Source organism: Bombina bombina, chromosome 4 (genome assembly GCF_027579735.1).
Source record: "Bombina bombina isolate aBomBom1 chromosome 4, aBomBom1.pri, whole genome shotgun sequence".
In the NCBI taxonomy this organism is placed as follows: domain Eukaryota; kingdom Metazoa; phylum Chordata; class Amphibia; order Anura; family Bombinatoridae; genus Bombina; species Bombina bombina.
The window spans coordinates 854,809,479-854,831,024 of NC_069502.1; the positions used below are offsets into that span (position 1 = coordinate 854,809,479).

Sequence of the window (21,546 nt, forward strand, 5' to 3'; positions counted from 1 at the left end):
TGATTATCCTGAATCAAGGCAAATATAAGTTTAAAGACATATATTTAGAACTTTACATAGAAAGTGCCCAACCATAGCTTAGAGTGTCATAATAAAATAAGACTTACTTACCCTAAGACACTCATCTACATATAGTAGATAGCCAAACCAGTACTGAAACGAGAATCAGTAGAGGTAATGGTATATAAGAGTATATCGTCGATCTGAAAAGGGAGGTAAGAGATGAATCTCTACGACCGATAACAGAGAACCTATGAAATAGATCCCGTAGAAGGAGACCATTGAATTCAAATAGGCAATACTCTGTTCACATCCCTCTGACATTCACTGCACTCTGAGAGGAAAACCGGGCTCCAGCCTGCTGCGAAGCGCATATCAACGTAGAATCTAGCACAAACTTACTTCACCACCTCCATGGGAGGCAAAGTTTGTAAAACTGAATTGTGGGTGTGGTGAGGGGTGTATTTATAAGCATTTTAAGGTTTGGGAAACTTTGCCCCTCCTGGTAGGAATGTATATCCCATACGTCACTAGCTCATGGACTCTTGCTAATTACATGAAAGAAATAGATATTTATACTGTGAACCAGTAGCGGACCTACTCAACAGAAGACCCTAGTGCAAAAATGTTTTGGGCCCCCCACAAAGGTAACTCAGTAGTAAGCAATAGTAATAATTTACTGTACATGGCGTTCTATATAATGATTTTGAGGATAGACAGAGAAGATAGACCTGCTATCTGCGCTAATAAAAGGCTCCCCAGCATTAGGATTGTACACATTCTGCACACATCTATGTATAGACTGGTTGCTATGGGCACCCCAACTCTTGGGCCCTGGTGCCACTGCACCTTCTGCACCAATGTTAGTTCCACCTCTGCTGTGAACGCTTGCACATGCTCAGTAGGAACTGATGCATCAAGAAAGAGAGGCAATAAGGTAATAAATTGTGTGTACTTAGGACCCAGATTTTTGTATAGTTTCTACCCTGGAATAGCATATAGCCCCAGGGAAAGCTACTAATTGTTTATTGCATTGTGTTTCTGTGTGTGCCTTTGGGGTCCATGGGGTGGAGTATTCGGAAGAGCACAGTCAGCCTATTCTCCATCCCACTAACAGGTAGACTGCGACAACCTAGTTTAGGTTTTCTACTAGGTAGAATGAGTTTAATTAAAGGAACATAAAACTCCTGCTCCTGAGCCTTCCTATGTATGCTCTCCAACAAAGGATATAAAAAAAATTAGATAATAGACGTAAATTTGAAAGTTGTTTAAAATTGTGTATTCTATCTAAACCTAAAGAAAATGTTTGGATTTCATGTCCCTTTAAGATTATTAGGTTCACCAGATACTTATTTGCCTCCTTTTTAAGACTGGGGAAAAAAAACTTAGTTATGGAGAGACAAGGAGGTGGCAGAAGCTGTACGTCTGCAGCTGGGAACTGGTAACATTTTTAAAAGCACAATTGTTATTTGCAAGTGAACAGACAAGCTGCACCACAAAAACCAGGGTTTCCATGTTCTAATCTCATCTATTGAAGATAATTATGGACAGATAGTGTAATGCAATCTAAGTCAGTGTACAGTGTTAAAGTAACTATTTTTAACAGAGTTCAAAGTCTATATTCAACACAGCTATTGTTTGCACACTGAGATAAGGGGTTTACGCTCATTGGGCTAGCCACGGGAATTACAAGTTGAAAGTAAAAGCAATAGCTTGAGCGCAATCGCAATTTATACTAGAATGATTACCAAGACTTCAGAGGTCTGGTTAACTGTTTCGCAAAACATAAAAGTTGCACAAAACGCATAAAAAATACATTACAAAATATAACACCATCTAATAAAAATTATTTTAAAAAAAAAATATTGCACCAAAAAAGTTATAAGGGCATAAAAATATGAGGTCTTGGGTATTAAATAAAACAGGCAAAGGGCTTTAACATAGAGATACATACATATACATGTCTAAATATGTATATATATATATATATATATATATATATATATATATATGTATCAAAATAACAAGAGTATTGCATTGAGCAATGATATTTTTTTTATTGGACTAACTATACATTTATAAGTTGACAAGCTTTCGGAAGAGTTCCTTCCTTTATCAAGTCTGGAGTATTGCTCCAGACTTGATAAAGGAAGGAACTCTTCCAAAAGCTTGTCAACTTATAAGTGTATAGTTAGCCCAATAAAAAAGTATCATTGCTCAATGCAATACTCTTGTTATTTTGATATCTAAATCTCTGGACTAACACGGCTACTCCTATCAACGTGTATATATGTATATATATATATATGTGTGTGTGTATATATATATATATATATATTTACATATATACACATAAATACATATGCACACATATATAGACTTATATATAAGTGCATTGGAGCCCTTTGTAGTTAATTAGATGAAAACATGCAAAAGCATATTTATGCAATATTCATATTTAATAGTGTTATACTGTGTATTTACTGTAAATATTTAACATTCCAATGTTCTCCACATAGCAGAATATGTTTAAAGTATTTCTAAATAGATATTCCAATATATACCTGTATATGTCTATATATATATATATATATATATATATATATATATTGGAATAGCTATACATTGTACCAAAATATCATCAGATATATATATATAGAAATATTTATGAATAAATGGAACATATTCTTATATGTGAAGAACATTAGAATGTGAAATATTCATATTGTCATGTCGAGTTAGCACAAATGAGAATATGCAATTGTGTTTGCACAAGAGTGTTTCCCCCCCACTTTTTCTCCATTGTTTTCTAGGGGGTAATAGGTGTACGCGTACGTGGTATTCTAACTTTAGCTTTTTGCGCTTGTCGGGTTAGCACGAAAACCAAAACAGTTTACTTTCAACTCGTAATATGAGCGCAACCCAACAAGCGCAAAAAGCTTACTTCTAGTACAATTAATGCTCAAGCGAGAGCCTTAATCTGGCCCTGTATCTGTCCCTAATTATTTTCAGCAGAACAGAAAACAAAGGCATAGGTTTCTACATGGCTATTACTTTCCAGAAACTCAAGGGAATTAGAAAATGAACAATTTCAGAGTTATATTACAGGGAAGGGGGCAAAATAAATAATGGAAGCCTATTGAAAAGTAGTTTTAATACACATAATTAAATATCTTATATTACATTCAAAAACTGTTTAATGTACCTTTCACACCCTGTGCTGAGCAGTTTCAGAGCTTTTAGATGCTGCTCACATTTAAGTAGTGCTCAAAGTAATTTTTTCAGTGAGAAACCAATCTAAACTATACATTGTTTTTTTCAGCAGACCCTGCAGATTCACACTGTACCTTTATTTTATTTAAATATCATGATGTGTGAGAAATCTTAAACAGGTGTGAAAAAATTATATTTTTATTACAATTTTAATAAACACAGTTGTAAACAATACAATGTGACTGTATTAGGTAACCATTGTAAAATAAGAAGAAAAGGAGAATAATTTAGAGTTTGCCAATAAAAATTAGTATTTGAAAATCAAAATATATATTTTTTTAATTTTTGTTATATTTCAGCACAATGCATTTTATTTAGCCGATGCTAACGTATACACCTGGTCAATTTAAATTCCAGCTAGGGAAATATTGTCACCTCAGTGATCAGCTTACTATAATGTCCTCAAACAGTACCTACATTTCAAAGTTGGATTTATCAACATATAAATAAGGGCCTTTTGATATTTTTTTTTATCTAACTTTGATCTACACATATGGCCCCCCTTATATGAACCTTTACTGAAATAAAACACATTTTTTTGTGTGCCATATGATCACTTGGCTATGGAAACCTAATCCCCAGAGCCATCTTATAAGCGCTTGAGGTACAGAAGGGCCTCAAACTGTCCCAAAAGTGGGTACCACAGAGGACGACATGTAGTTATAAGTACTATAGACATTGTGCAGGTGACAACTGTGTCATACTCAAGTGCTGATTTCACATATTTCCTTTAATATGAATTTTCAGATGAGTAATAAGATATAATTTCCGAGTAAAACATTTCCCACAGTCAGAACATGAAAATTCTTTCTCTCCTGTATGAAGTTTTTGATGTCTATTAAGATGTGATTTCAGAGTAAAACATTTCCCACAGTGTGAACATGAAAATGCTTTCTCCCCTGTATGAAGTTTTTGATGTCTATTAAGATGTGATTTCTGAGTAAAACATTTCCCGCAGTCAGAACATGAAAATGCTTTCTCCCCTGTATGAATTTTCTGATGCCGAATAAGATGGGATTTCTCAGTAAAACATTTCTCACAGTCAAAACATGAAAATGCTTTCTTCCCTGTATGAATTATCTGATGCTTAATGAGATATGATTTTAGAGTAAAACATTTGCCACACTCAGAACATGAAAATGCTTTCTCTCCTGTATGAAGTTTCTGATGCCTAATAAGTTCTGATTTCTGAGTAAAACATTTCCCACAGTCAGAACATGAAAATGCTTTCTCCCGTGTATGAATTTTCTGATGCCTAATAAGATGGGATTTCTCAGTAAAACATTTCTCACAGTCAGAACATGAAAATGCTTTCTTCCCTGTATGAATTATCTGATGCTTAATGAGATATGATTTTAGAGTAAAACATTTGCCACACTCAGAACATGAAAATGCTTTCTCTCCTGTATGAATTTTCTGATGCTTTATGAGATTTGATTTCACATTAAAACATTTGCCACAGTCAGAACATGAAAATGCTTTCTCTTCTATATGAATTTTCTGATCATCTATAAGATTTGATTTCCGAATAAAACATTTGCCGCAGTCAGAACATGAAAAAGCTTTCTCTCCTATATGAATTTTCTGATGATTAATAAGATTTGATTTCCGAGTAAAAAATTTCCCACAGTCAGAACATGAAAATGCTTTCTCCCCTGTATGAATTTTCTGATGCGTAATAAAATGTGATTTCAGAGTAAAACATTTCCCACAGTGAGAACATGAAAATACTTTCTTTTCTGTATGAATTTTCACACGATTACCAAGAGCTGATTTCAAGGTAAAAGATTTTCCAGATTCAGAACATAAGTTTCCCATGTGGCTTCTCTTATTTTGAAGAAGATTAAAAGAAGTATCAGCACTCTGGTCATAATTAGGATTACTGCAGTTTGTAAATATACCTGTTGATAAAAAATACAATAAGAGTAACGTTATTTATTAATTACATGTTTTTATCCTGAGAGCATTTTAAGTGTTCTGAGTGTCCTCTACAAGGGGAGGCACCCAGCTATGACTCCTACACCTTTCACCAGCCTCCGTGCTAAGGATTAGGGGTAGTTTACCGGACATTAGGTAATATTTTTATATACTCTCCAGCATCCAATATTTGTAAATTATTGAAATAAATAGAAATGAATGCAGTTATAATGTATACCTATTTTTTTTTAAATATATTTAGACCTTTTAAAATAGTTTTCAAGGCAATTTTAGTAATTTAATTATTTGAGTTTTAAAACTACTCTTTATAACTATTACTTGTATGCACAAAGTATTCAGTTTTATTCATGTTTCATTTATACCACATGTTTTTATTTGTAATGAAGATTTCCTTCACATCCTTCACATCAGATTATCATTTCATATAAAAAGTAATGTATAATGTTTAAAAAATCTATGTAGAGAACATTAGCAAATAGATATTTCTGGAATTAATTCAGTTTTTAATGTAATTAAAATATTTAGTCACACAACTGTGCTTTATAACTATTACATGTGTGCACAAATGGTGCTTTTATTTGCCCTCATAATGCCTCTTTATTTACTTTGTAAAGCTTGTTTCTCCTGCGCTACATGCTGTAATGTTGGAACTCTAGGCACTATATGCATTCTTAGTGTAGTTAAATGTAAATTTTCTAAACTAATGATTAATAATTCTTAAAGTACCTTAAAACTACTTAATTTCAAACCTTTAAAGTTTTTAATATTAAATAATAATAGAATTGACACAGTCTACTTGATTTTTTTTATTGTTTAAAAAGATAAATAATGCCTTTACTACCCATTACACAGCTTCACATAACTAACATTGTTATATTACTATTCTTTATAACCTCTAAATTTGCCTGTTTTTAAGTGCCTACAGGCGGCCTCTTATCTCAGGGATTTTTATTATTTTGTTTACAGCCAGACAGAGCTAGTTCATGTGTGGCATATATATAACATTGTGCTCGCTCCAGTGGAGAACAATAATGGTTACGCAGGAACCAGCACTAATTGGTTAAAATGCACTGAGATAAGAAGCAGTCTCAGTACAGCTAAGCAGAGGTTTAGATACAGGTAATCAGAGGTAAAAAGTGTATTAATAGATCAGTGTTGGTTATGCAAAAAACTTGAGAATGGGTAATAAAGGGATTATCTATCTTTTTAAACAATAACACTTTTCAAGTAGACTGTCCCTTTGAAGGTACAGTAACCTCTTTTCTCCTTATTAGATTACATATAAATGGCTGTTCTTTTCTGCATTACAAATCAGTGCAAGACTGACTAAAAGGAATACACATAATAGCACACTATGTATTTTCTTAATATGTTTCAAGTGTGTATTCTCCTGTGATTAAAAACAATGACTTTCTTAACAAAAATAAAAAACTACTAAAAATGGGTGTATGATTAACCCCTTAAAGTCCTGAAACTTCATGTATAAATAATAAAAAGAACACATAGGGAGCTTTTGAAATCACTCATGCATAAAACACCTTTTTATAAAATACATTTATGAAAATCACTTGAGTATATGTACATCATATAAATCCATACAAAAGTTAAAGAATTTAGTATAGCAAAATGTCACAGAAATGACGCTAGCCAAGAGGAGCTGTCCTGGAAGTAACTTAGATAAGGCTCTTTACAATCAAGTCCAAAATATTTGTATATGATGCTGTGCTCGCACAGGGTTTGAACAATATAAAAGAAACTACTTCCAATCACAGTGTCTGCCATCTCCTTGCCCTTAAAAATTAGGTGATTATTGGATGATGTTGGGACATAAATCCATACCTTTGGGCTACACGCTGTGGAATTCCATCGGTTTAAGGCTTCAATTCTAAGCCGGGGGCAGGGGCATGGTATCGAGGTGGTCAGTAGACGGAGCACTCCGCTAATCCTAGCTGCAAAGATGTTGGATATACCAGCACAACTACCCCAGCAAGTAAGGACCTCAGCTAGAGTAGGTGGTAGATTTATTATCACAGATGATCAGGTGGCACTATAAACAAGTGCTGTCAAATATATATACAAGCTGGAGTCCTTCACTGGAGAATAGCAAAACAAAATAAGCCAACAATCATTTCACCTTGTGCTGAGGCTTCGTCAGGGCCCATTTAATGCAAATAATCCTTTGGATTTTTATAGAGAACCTTGAGCGTCTCCCTCCCTGAAACAATGCAGGTGAATTTTGGTTCCTACACTTATCCAGTTATTGATTCATACTGATTATGTTACTTTCTGCAACTAATGCAAAATGTATACAAATACAATACAAAATAACAAAATGAACCATGGCTTTTACAACAATGGTTTTAAAAGCTTCACTAGGATCCCATTTGCATGGCTTTGCCATTGTTTTTTTTTTATAGGTAATTAGAAAGGAATGCTCACCAGGCAATGCAGGGTACAGTAACAAGGAGGCAGACATGTTTCTGGGTATCAAAAGGGTTAAGCAGTAGAATAATCAGGGAGCGAGGCGGCGGCATGACATAGCCTCCCCCAAAGAGTACCTTCGGGACCCTAGGCTGGCTTAGAGTGGTGACCAGCATGGAAGCTGGAGACAAGGGAAGGAGCATGCACATCACAGGTAGGAACCCAGGAACAATTCACAGTTCAATGTTGACCAGCAAAAGCCTTGTACCTGGAGACAGCCATGCATAACTGAGAGCGTATTTCATGCCAATGAGCAGTAAGGTCAGAAAACCAATGTTCAGCAGCGGGGACCCTCACAGAAGGAGCAGAAAGAGGAAAGACACAAGGCTGGTAACCGGCAGCTGCTTGAAAATGAGAACATCGAAGAGAAGAATGCCAGTGGCTGTTCTTAGCAAGTTCTGCTAAGGGTAGCAATTCAGACCAGTTGGAATGCTGTAAATTTACATAAGCTCTGAGATAAGCCTCTAGGTCTTGGTTTGTTCTTTCCGTCTGCCTATTTGTTTGAGGGTGATAACCAGAGGACAAGGAGACAGTAGTACCAAGCAGTTTGCATAGACCTCTCCATAAGGCAGAAACAAATTGAGGACCTCTGTCAGAGACAATATTCACAGGAATGACATGTAGTCGAATCACATGGGAGAGTAACAGATCTGCCAATTCTTGGGCAGTAGGCAACTTGGCTAAAGGTACAAAATGGCAAGCTTAGAAAACTGATACACTACAAGCCAAATTACTGTATTGTTGTTGGAAGGAGGTAGATTCACAACAAAATACATGGCAATGTGTGTCCAATGCTGCTTTGGTATGTACAGGGGTTGAAGCCGACCATGAGGTAAGGATCGAGGTGTCTTGTTGATGACACATGTCTGACAGTCTTTGAAATACTCTTGAATATCGGACTACATGGTAGGCCATAAAGACAAGAAGAATGGTTCTAGCTCACCATAAGTCCCCAAACAAAATATTCTTAAGTCAGGATGCTTCAAAATCAAGTCAGATTTGTAGGTGCAGTATAAAAACAACAAACAACGGAAGAAAAGTAATTAAAGAAAAAAAAGTTGACTCTAGGCCGCAACAGCAGACACATTTCATGTGGGGCTACTGCACTTGTTCACTGCTTTACAAGCTAATCTGCCTCCAATCTATTTAAAGACACATCTTTAATTAAAGAAAATAAAACTTAAAGGGACAGTCTACATAAAAATGTTTATTGTTTTAAAAAATAGATAATCCCTTTATTACCCATTCCCTAAATTTGCATAACCAACACAGTTATATTAATACACTTTTTACCTCTTTGATTACCGTGTATCTAAGCCTCTGCAAACTGCCCTCTTATTTCAGTTCTTTTGACAGACTTGCATTTTAGCCAATCAGTGCTGACTCCTAGGTAACTCCAAGTGCGTGAGCACAGTGTTATCTATATGATACACATAAACTAACACCCTCTAGTGGTGAAAAACTGTCAAAATGCATTCATATAAGAGGCAGTCTTCAAGGTCTAAGAAATTAGCATATGAACCTCCTAGGTTTAGCTTTCAACTAAGAATACCAAAAGAACAAAGCAAAATTGGTGATTAAAGTAAATGGAAAAGTTTTTTAAAATTACATGCCCCATCTGAATCAAGAAAGTTTATTTTGGACTAGACTATCCCTTTAACCCTTTTCTAACTGAAGAACATTTTTACAGATTATACAAATAATACCATTAGATTTGTTAAATGTTGTATTATATTTACTAGTTTAACCTTAATGGGTATTTATTCAGATTTTATTATTTGAACTATATTAATTAGTTTTTAAATGTTTGAAGCTCTCAAGTTTTATATATTAAGAGAGAAGTTTAAAGGTTCGCACCAAACCAGGTTGACCGGACAATTTGCTGTCATGAGCCCAGGACAGCACAGGAGTACAGAGACTTGTGGGCACAAAGAGGATATCAGAAGCAGTAGGAGCCTGGGGACGTTTTCTATTTTGTGCCTGCTGCAGTCTTTTGAGAAGATGTGCTGAGTTGACTAATCACACAGGAGGGAGGAATGATATGCTCAACAGGGGTTTCAGATGAATCAGTGGGGAAACTGGTGGTACAAGGCGTCTGCCTTCTTATTTTTGGTTTTAGGAAGATAGGAGACCACAAAGTTAAAACGAGAGAAGAATAAGGCTCATATGGCCTGTCTTGGATTGAGACGGAGAGCAGTTTCCAAATACGTCAGGTTCTTATGATCAGTAAGGATTTATATGGGGTTAGCAGTACCCTCTAGCCAATGTCGCAATTCAGTAAGTGCCATCTTAATGGCTAAAAGTTTACTATTTCCCACATCGTAATTCCTCTCTGCAGGGGAGAATCATTTGGAAAAGAAGGCTACTGGGTGCATTTTGCACATGGAAGGGTCCCTTTGTGTCAAGACCGCACCAGCTCCTATCTCAGAGACATCAACCTAATAGAGAATAAAGCCAATATGGGTGATGTATATACACAGTATGGCTGATGTATGCACAATATGGATGTATTTAGAACAACTTTCTAGTAACTTCTGGAATCACAGCTTCACATATAATCCCCCTCCTCCCTATGGGATGTGTCTTAGTACCAGGTTGTGTGCAGCTCTTGTCACATCTTCCCTGTTTTAATGTCTCTAAACCTCTACGACTTAAGACTAAACGTTCAATTTCCATATCATTAAGTTCAGAGATTTGATATCTGGATGGAAGAATGGACCTTGAGATAGAAGGTCTGGCCTTAGAGGAAGAGGTCAAGGCGGGCAACTGGACATTTTTACAAGGTCTACATACCAAATCCTGTGAGGCCATGCTGGGGCTATCAGAAACAGATAAGATTGTTCCATAATGATCTTTCAGATCACTCTTGGAAGTAGAACCAGAGGGGAAAAATGTAAGCAGGCTGATAAGACCAAGGTACTGCTAGAGAATCTAAAATTTCCGCCTGAGGATCCCTGGACCTTGAGAGATACCTGGGAAGTTTCTTGTTCAAATGAAAGGCCATCAGATCTATTTCTGGAAGGCCCCACATCTGTACAAGTTCATAGAACACATCTGGATGGAGAGACCACTACCCCGGATGTAGAGATTGACGGCTGAGATAATCCACTTACCAGTTGTCTATACCTGGGATATGAATCGCAGTGATTAAACAAGAATTGGATTCCGCCCAAAAAAAGTATTCCAGATACTTCTTTCATTGCTAGGAGACTGTGAGTCCCCTTTGATGATTGACATACGCCACTGTTGTGATATTGTCTGCCTGAAAACCAATGTAAGGTTGTCTCTTTAATAGAGGCCAAGCCTTAAGAGCTCTGAATAGAGCACGGAGTTCCAGGATATTGATTAGTAACCTTGTATCTTGAGGATTCCAAACTCCTTGTGCTGTCAGAGACCCCCAGACACCTCCCCAACCTGTAAGACTTGCATCTGTTGTGATTACAGACCAGGTAGGATGAACAAATGAGGCCCCTTGAAAAATAAAGTGGTGGTTTAACCACCAAGTCAGAGAAAGTTGTGCATTGTGATTTAAGAATATCAGTTGGGATATCTGAGTGTAATCCTTGCACCATTAGTGTAACTTTTAAAGTTATAATTTAAAGTTATAGAGGTCTCATATGAAAACAAACAAAGGGGATCGCGTCCAATGATGCAATCATGAGACCTAACACTTCCATACACATGGCGACTGAAGGGGATGATAGGGACTGAAGGTTTAGACAAGCTGAAACCAATTTCAATTGTCTCTTTTCTGTTAGGGATAGAGTCATGGTCACTGAATCTATCTGGAAACCTAAAAAGGTGACCTTTGTCTGAGGAATCAAGAAACTCCTTGGTAAATTGATCCTCCAACCAAGTCTTCAAAGAAACAATAGTTGTGTCGTGTGAGAGTCTGCTAAATGAAAAGATTGAGTTAGTACCAAGATATCGTCCAAATAAGGAAACATTGCAATACCCTGCTCTCTAAATACAGATAGAAGGGCACCTAGAACCTTTAAGAATATTCTCGGAGCTGTTGCTAGGCCAAATGGAAGAGCGATAAATTGGTAATGTTTGTCTAGAAAAGTGAATCTCAGAAATTGATAGTGATTTTAAAGGGACAGTCTACCAGAGAATTGTTATTGTTTTAAAAGATAGATAATCCCTTTATTACCCATTCCCCAGTTTTGCATAACCAACACAGTTATATTAATATACTTTTTACCTCTGTGATTACCTTGTATCTAGGAACCTTCTTCCAGCCCCCTGATCACATGACTGTGACTGTTTATTATCTATTGTCTTAAATTTATCATTGTTTTGTGCTAAATCTTAAATAACCCCCTATGCCTGAACACAGTGTTATCTATATGGCCCACGTGTACTTTCTGTCTCTTTGTGTTGAAAAGAGATTTAAAAAGCATGTGATAAGAGGCAGCCCTTTAAAGGCTTAGAAATTAGCATATGACCCTACCTATGTTTAGTTTAAACTAAGAATACCAAGAGAAAAAAGCAAATTTGATGATAAAAGTAAATTGGAAAGTTGATTAAAATTAAAAGTCCTATCTGAATAATGAAAGTTTAATTTATACTAGACTGTCTCTTTCAGGCTCATTTATCAAGCTCCGTACAGAGCTTGAAGGGCCGTGTTGCTGGCGAGTCTTCAGACTCGCCAGAAACACAACTTATGAAGCAGCGGTCACAAAGACCGCTGCTCCATAACCCTGTCCATCTGCTCTGAGCAGGCAGACAGGAATCGCCAGAAATCAACCCGATCGAATACGATCGGGTTGATTGACACCTCCCTGCTGGCGGCAGATTGGCCGCGAGTCAGCAGGGGGCGGCGATGCACCAGCAGCTCTTGTGTTTAGCGAGGTTTTGCGGAACTGATCCGCAGTTTCGGATCAGGTCCGCAAGCCCTTTGATAAATGGGCCTGTTTAAGTCTATTGTGGACATAAAGTGACCTTGCTGAACAAAAGGCAGAATAGTCCTTATAGGCACCATCTTGAAAGTTGGGACTTTTAAAAATCGATTTAAAGTTTTCAGATCCAAAATTGGTCTGAAAGAATTTTCCTTCTTTGGGAGAATTTAAATATTTGAATAGAAACCCAACCCCTGTTCCTGAAGAGGAACTGTGACAATTACCTATGGGTTTTCACCATTTTATTGCCATAAGGTGCTGGCAGAGAAATTATGGAGATTACATTTTACAATATGTAGATGATTTGCAGATACAGACTGAGACTAGGGAGGAACATCTTATTATTTTACATGATCTTTGCCAGGCTCTGCAAGAGGCAGAATTGAAAATGAATCCATTTAAGGTATAATTGTTACAGTCTCAAGTTTCTTTTTTAGGACTCCAAGTAGGTAGTGAGGGTAGGTCACCAAAAGGAGAGAGAGTTCAAGCTATATTACAAATGCCTAGACCCAATACGGTCACTGATTAACGGAAATTGTTGGGTCTTATTAATTTTTGTCATGATTTTATTCAGGATATGGCAGGAAAGGCAAAGTCATTATAAGAGTTACTGAGAGATCAACACAATTATATTCTTAAGTGGACAGATAAGACAGAAAATGCATGGGTCACATTGAAACAGTTCCTTACAACGGCTCCTGTTTTGGCATCACCTATCCCTCTCACACCTTTTGTTCTACAATGTTATGCTAGAGATTAATCCATCTCTGCTGTGTTATTGCAGAAACAACATGGGTTACTGAGACCCATTGGTTACTTCTCTAAACTGATGTCACCTGTGGAGAAAGATGTTTGAATGTGTAAAACAGCTAATGGCTGTTGCATGGGCTGTTGGCACAGTCAAACATATCACATGCTTTGAATCAAATATTGTACAGACGCCTCCTTCGTTGTTGAAATTGTTACAATGGTCTGCTGAGGATTTAGCAGGTCATTCTGCACGTGTAGCTCAATGGGTATTGTGCTTGCAAGCAGAAAGAATTACTATTCAGATAGCCCTACTTATGTTTTACCTCAGTTAATGCAGATACCTGGCGAGGTACATGATTGTATGTCCCAAGTGGAACAGGAGAAAATGTCTACATTCACTTTGATTCCACATGGGTATAAAAAGGCTAACAATTTTTTTGTAGACAGAGCTAGATCCTTTTCAGATGGCAGTTTTCATACAGGATTTGCTGTATATGATGCAAATAATGGTCACACATATACATTTCGTTTACCAGGAAATATGTCTGCACAAAGAGCAGAATTGGAAGATGTTAAAAAGGCAATACAGTTATCTAATGGTTACACTAATATTTAGACAGACAGCAGTTTTGTTCACAAAGCATTGACATTGCATTTGCCGATTTGGGAGAAAAGGGGAATGGTAGATTCTCAAAACAAACCCTATAAGCATGGGTCTATTTTACTGGAGTTTTTTTGAAATAGAAAAATATACACTATGAAGATGTGCTAGGATAAAAGTGAAGGCATATCAGTCAGGAGACAGTCCTATAATAACTGTAAATAGGATTGCAGATCAGGCAGCAAGAAAAGCAGCATTGGTGGGTAAACCATATCTTCAAGAAGTTTTAGTTTTATCAACTGTTACACCTGACAATCCTAAAACTGATACATTACAGGATTTGATAAAATTGCAGGAGGCAAATCTAGAAAGAATTCAACACAGAATTATGGTGTAAAGGCAGACTGGAAATTTGTTACCATATGTTCCTAATCCTTTGTGTACAGAAATGGTTAAATTCAACCATGAAGTGTTAGGACATGTGGGGAGAGACAAATTATACAGCATGGTAAAGAAAAAGTATTTTCACCCAAATTGACATAAGATTTGTGAGGAAGTGACACAAGAATGTTTGCAGAATGCGCCTAGGCCAAAGGGACAAAAATCTGTTACGCAAAAAGTAACTTCTTGTTCTTGGGATGCAATACAAATTGATTTTATTAGGCCTTTGCCACCTGCAAAAGGGGGATACACATATGGATTGGTTGTTGTTGATATTTTCTCTAAGTGGGTAGAAGCAGTTCCATTAAAGACAAATACTGCACAAGCATTATGGACATCTATATTTTCTATTTGGGGTTTTCCTAGGATTCATGAAAGTGACCAAGGTACTCATTTTATAGGAAAGTGATGCAGGCTTTGTGTGCTTTGTTAGGAATACAACAAAGGTTTCAGGTACCTTATCTTCCACAATCAGCTGGGATGGTGTGAACAGAACTATTAAATAAAGGTTACGCAAGGCTATTCAGGATAAAGGAAAGTGTTGGGTACAACATTTACCCGCTATCCTGATTTCCATTTGTTCTGCTCCCAATGCTACAACTCAGGTAAAACCTTATGAATAATATGGTAGAGAAATGCATGTAACATATCCAGGAGACATTATTTATTCCAGGTCCAATAAAACAGTTTATAAAACAAACTGTATGGCTGAATCAGTTCCAGAATCAGTTAAAGGTTCTTAAAAACTTTCAGAAACAGAGGTCCATGGCATTCTGGTTGGGAAGGTGCTTATGTGATTCAGAAAAAGCTATTGTTAGTTATAGCACGTGATACTTGTAACAAAAGAAAGCAACATTCTTTGGCCTAGATTTAGAGTTCGGCGGTAGCCGTCAAAACCAGCGTTAGAGGCTCCTAACGCTGGTTTTGGGCGCCCGCTGGTATTTGGAGTCAGTGATTAAAGGGTCTAACGCTCACTTTTCAGCCGCGACTTTTCCATACCGCAGATCCCCCTACGCCATTTGCGTAGCCTATCTTTTCAATGGGATCTTTCTAACGCTGGTATTTAGAGTCGTTTCTGCAGTGAGCGTTAGAGCTCTAACGACAAGATTCCAGCCGCCTGAAAATAGCAGGAGTTAAGAGCTTTCTGGCTAACGCCGGTTTCTAAAGCTCTTAACTACTGTACCCTAAAGTACACTAACACCCATAAACTACCTATGTACCCCTAAACCGAGCTCCCCCCACATCGCCGCCACTCGATTAAAATTTTTAACCCCTAATCTGCCGACCGCCACCTACGTTATACTTATGTACCCCTAATCTGCTGCCCCTAACCCCGCCGACCCCTATATTATATTTCTTAACCCCTAACTTGCCCCCCACGTCGCCGCAAGCTACTTAAAATAATTAACCCCTAATCTTCCGACCGCAAATCGCCGCCACCTACGTTATCCTTATGTACCCCTAATCTGCTGCCCTAACATCGCCGACCCCTATATTATATTTATTAACCCCTAATCTGCCCCCCTCAACGTCGCCGACACCTGCCTACACTTATTAACCCCTAATCTGCCGAGCGGACCTGAGCACTACTATAATAAAGTTATTAACCCCTAATCCGCCTCACTAACCCTATCATAAATAGTATTAACCCCTAATCTGCCCTCCCTAACATCGCCGACACCTAACTTCAATTATTAACCCCTAATCTTCCGATCGGAGCTCACCGCTATTCTAATAAATGTATTAACCCCTAAAGCTAAGTCTAACCCTAACACTAACACCCCCCTAAGTTAAATATAATTTTTATCTAACGAAATAAATTAACTCTTATTAAATAAATGATTCCTATTTAAAGCTAAATACTTACCTGTAAAATACATCCTAATATAGCTAAAATATAAATTATAATTATATTATAGCTATTTTAGGATTGATATTTATTTTACAGGTAACTTTGTAATTATTTTAACCAGGTACAATAGCTATTAAATAGTTAAGAACTATTTAATAGTTACCTAGTTAAAATAATAACAAAATTACCTGTAAAATAAGTCCTAACCTAAGATATAATTAAACCTAACACTACCCTATCAATAAAATAATTAAATAAACTACCTACAATTACCTACAATTAACCTAACACTACACTATCAATAAATTAATTAAACACAATTCCTACAAATAAATACAATTAAATAAACTAGCTAAAGTACAAAAAATAAAAAAGATCTAAGTTACAGAAAATAAAAAAATATTTACAAACATAATAAAAATATTACAACAATTTTAAACTAATTACACCTACTCTAAGCCCCCTAATAAAATAACAAAGCCCCCCAAAATAAAAAATTCCCTACCCTATTCTAAATTAAAAAAGTTACAAGCTCTTTTACCTTACCAGCCCTGAACAGGGCCCTTTGCGGGGCATGCCCCAAGAATTTCAGCTCTTTTGCCTGTAAAAGAATAAATACAATACCCCCCCCCCAACATTACAACCCACCACCCACATACCCCTAATCTAACCCAAACCCCCCTTAAATAAACCTAACACTAAGCCCCTGAAGATCTTCCTACCTTGTCTTCACCATACCAGGTATCACCGATCCGTCCTGAAGAGCTCCTCCGATGTCCTGATCCAAGCCCAAGCGGGGGCTGAAGAGGTCCATGATCCGGTCAAAGTCTTCATCCAAGCGGGGCAGAAGAGGATCTTCCATCCGATTGAAGTCATCATCCAGGCGGCATCTTCGATCTTCTTCCATCCGGAGCGAAGCGGCAGGATCCTGAAGACATCCAGCGCGGAACATCCATCCGGACCGACGACTGAACGACGAATGACTGTTCCTTTAAGGGACGTCATCCAAGATGGCGTCCCTCGAATTCCGATTGGCTGATAGGATTCTATCAGCCAATCGGAATTAAGGTAGGAATTTTCTGATTGGCTGATGGAATCAGCCAATCAGAATCAAGTTCAATCCGATTGGCCGATCCAATCAGCCAATCAGATTGAGCTCGCATTCTATTGGCTGTTCCGATCAGCCAATAGAATGCGAGCTCAATCTGATTGGCTGATTGGATCGGCCAATCGGATTGAACTAGATTCTGATTGGCTGATTCCATCAGCCAATCAGAAAATTCCTACCTTAATTCCGATTGGCTGATAGAATCCTATCAGCCAATCGGAATTCGAGGGACGCCATCTTGGATGACGTCCCTTAAAGGAACAGTCATTCGTCGTTCAGTCGTCGGTCCGGATGGATGTTCCGCGCTGGATGTCTTCAGGATCCTGCCGCTTCGCTCCGGATGGAAGAAGATCGAAGATGCCGCCTGGATGATGACTTCAATCGGATGGAAGATCCTCTTCTGCCCCGCTTGGATGAAGACTTTGACCGGATCATGGACCTCTTCAGCCCCCGCTTGGGCTTGGATCAGGACATCGGAGGAGCTCTTCAGGACGGATCGGTGATACCTGGATGGTGAAGACAAGGTAGGAAGATCTTCAGGGGCTTAGTGTTAGGTTTATTTAAGGGGGGTTTGGGTTAGATTAGGGGTATGTGGGTGGTGGGTTGTAATGTTGGGGGGGGGGGTATTGTATTTATTCTTTTACAGGCAAAAGAGCTGAAATTCTTGGGGCATGCCCCGCAAAGGGCCCTGTTCAGGGCTGGTAAGGTAAAAGAGCTTGTAACTTTTTTAATTTAGAATAGGGTAGGGAATTTTTTATTTTGGGGGGCTTTGTTATTTTATTAGGGGGCTTAGAGTAGGTGTAATTAGTTTAAAATTGTTGTAATATTTTTATTATGTTTGTAAATATTTTTTTATTTTCTGTAACTTAGATCTTTTTTATTTTTTGTACTTTAGCTAGTTTATTTAATTGTATTTATTTGTAGGAATTGTGTTTAATTAATTTATTGATAGTGTAGTGTTAGGTTAATTGTAGGTAATTGTAGGTAGTTTATTTAATTATTTTATTGATAGGGTAGTGTTAGGTTTAATTATATCTTAGGTTAGGACTTATTTTACAGGTAATTTTGTTATTATTTTAACTAGGTAACTATTAAATAGTTCTTAACTATTTAATAGCTATTGTACCTGGTTAAAATAATTACAAAGTTACCTGTAAAATAAATATTAATCCTAAAATAGCTATAATATAATTATAATTTATATTTTAGCTATATTAGGATGTATTTTACAGGTAAGTATTTAGCTTTAAATAGGAATCATTTATTTAATAAGAGTTAATTTATTTCGTTAGATAAAAATTATATTTAACTTAGGGGGGTGTTAGTGTTAGGGTTAGACTTAGCTTTAGGGGTTAATACATTTATTAGAATAGCGGTGAGCTCCGATCGGAAGATTAGGGGTTAATAATTGAAGTTAGGTGTCGGCGATGTTAGGGAGGGCAGATTAGGGGTTAATACTATTTATGATAGGGTTAGTGAGACGGATTAGGGGTTAATAACTTTATTATAGTAGCGCTCAGGTCCGCTCGGCAGATTAGGGGTTAATAAGTGTAGGCAGGTGTCGGCGACGTTGTGGGGGGCAGATTAGGGGTTAATAAATATAATATAGGGGTCGGCGATGTTAGGGCAGCAGATTAGGGGTACATAGGGATAACGTAGGTTGCAGCGGTTTACGGAGCGGCAGATTAGGGGTTAAAAGTGTAATGCAGGGGTCAGCGATAGCGGGAGTGGCAGATTAGGGGTTAATAAGTGTAAGGTTAGGGGTGTTTAGACTCGGGGTACATGTTAGAGTGTTAGGTGCAGACGTAGGAAGTGTTTTCCCATAGGAAACAATGGGGCTGCGTTAGGAGCTGAACGCTGCTTTTTTGCAGGTGTTAGGTTTTTTTTCAGCTCAAACAGCCCCATTGTTTCCTATGGGAGAATCGTGCACGAGCACGTTTTTGATGCCGGCCGCGTCCGTAAGCAACTCTGGTATCGAGAGTTGCATTTGCGGTAAAAATGCCCTACGCTCCTTTTTTGGAGCCTAACGCAGCATTTGTTTTAACTCTCGATACCAGAGTTAAATTTATGGTGCGGCCAGAAAAAAGCCCGCGGAGCGTTAACAGCCCTTTTACCGCCGAACTCTAAATCTAGGCCTTAGTGTTTACACATTGATCAATGTAAACCTACAGTTAACTTGCACTTGTTTCTGTTTTACAGATATTGAATGCAATGCCATTGAAAAATGCATATGCACATACGTGTACACTTTTCATACAGGTTTTTAAAGAACTTAAACATTGTACATAATCATTAGCTCTTAATGGACATTTTGGAGAAAAACCTGTGAAAAAGGAGGATAATGAATCTACATCTCTGTTGCCGCAAGGAGAGACTCACGGACAATTAATTTATCTAAGGATGGACTATGGACAAATAGGACTTGTGATGTATATACTTTTGGACATTTTATTAATAAGGGACTCAAATGTTTATATTCATGCTCTTGGGACCTATGGCCAGACTCTCAATGTTTCTAATTGTTGGGTCTGTGGATATGCCCCAATGGCTGTTTATCATGGATTACTATATATTGGAGTTATTTCTAAGGCTTTAGTAAAGAAATATTTCTCATAACTGTCATACTTATAAAGTATCAAAGGGGGAAATGATAGAGAATAAAGCCAATATGGCTACAAAATATGTCTGATGTAATATACACATTATGGCTGATGTAATATACACAATATGGCTGATGTATATACACAATATGGCTGATGTATATACACAATATGGCTGATGTATATACACAATATGGCTGATGTATACACAATATGGCTGATGTATATACACAATATGGCTGATGTATGCACAATATGGCTGATGTATATACACAATATGGCTGATGTATGCACAATATGGCTGATGTATATACACAATATGGCTGATGTATGCACAATATGGCTGATATATACACAATATGGCTGATGTATGCACAATATGGCTGATATATACACAATATGGCTGATGTATATACACAATATGGCTGATGTATATACACAATATGGCTGATGTATACACAATATGGCTGATGTATATACACAATATGGCTGATGTATATACACAATATGGCTGATGTATGCACACTATGGATGTATTTAGTTAGAGTCACTTTCTAGTAACTTCTGGAATCACAGCTTCACACACAACCCCCCTCCCCCCTATGGAATGTGGCTTAGTACCAGGTTGTGTGCAGCTCTGGTCACATCTTCACTGCTTTAATGTCTTATGTCACAAAATGTATGTCTTGTTAAACACACCCACTTTATTTTACACAACGAACCTATTTTTACTATAGAATGTAAGAGAATATTCTGGAACTTTGTAGAAATTGGTGTGTATGAGAGAAGTAGGGTATAAAAGCCTGTGCTGAAGCCTTTTTTTATCAGACATTGCTAGAACATCTGCATCTATGTCTCCGGTTTGTTACATTTTAATCTGTTACTTGCTGTTTAAGGATTGGAATAAAATAAGTTTGTTTATATCTCTGTGTTTGGGAAGTTCCTGTAACAGTAACCATCTGAGAAAATATAACTGTTGTTTACAAGAGACAAAAAGGTCACCAGTACAGAATTTTCCCTTTACTGAGTCATTAAAGTATAAAAATTATATGCTCTAATCAAATAAAACATGTATTTTTAGGATTATTGACCCTACACTACTGTGTGTTTAACCACACAAAGGGGCCAAACACAGAGCAGAAATACGACTTGGGACTCGCAAAGCACTGCTGTAAACCCCAAGTGGAAAACGCTGCTGATCCAATCATCAGCTGTGGAATTAGCACTGCTGATTGGATCAGTGGAGTTTTCCGCTCTGTATCACCAGTGCTCTGCAAGTCCTGAATGGTATTTCTACTCTATATTTAACTCATTTGTTGGGGTTAAAAAGTCTAGTAGTCTAGGGTCCATACTTTTAAAACAACATGCTCTAATGGATTACAGCATATCTTTTTTTATTTTTACTATAATGGCACTTTAATATGCACTAATCACCTGTAGCTGATTTTATAGGAACTTCATCCCCCTCAGTCTTCATTTGATCACACACATACGATTCTCCTCTGTGCTTATTGGCTGAGCCATCTGAAGATGCAACATCCATACGACCTGTACAGTGAGAATATAATTGTATTGTGTGTACCCTACATGCCTCACAGACA

At 37.3% G+C, this 21,546-nt stretch overlaps 1 protein-coding gene across 2 annotated transcripts in view; it reads right to left on the minus strand.

Moving 5' to 3' along the window:
• The window catches only part of LOC128657292 (gastrula zinc finger protein XlCGF26.1-like), a 486,783-nt gene that overhangs the window by 438,029 nt on the left and 27,208 nt on the right, over positions 1–21,546 (minus strand). The window contains exons 6-7 of one of the 2 annotated variants that reach the window (XM_053711578.1): positions 21,380–21,493; positions 3,394–5,174 (exon numbers count right to left, since the gene is read on the minus strand). The exons of the other annotated variant lie outside the window; for it this stretch is intronic. Of the exons in view, the coding sequence (XP_053567553.1) occupies positions 3,991–5,174; positions 21,380–21,493 (1,298 nt within the window). The 3' untranslated portion in view covers positions 3,394–3,990. Of the gene's footprint in view, positions 1–3,393; positions 5,175–21,379; positions 21,494–21,546 lie in introns of those variants that run through there. 2 annotated transcript variants of the gene reach the window in all.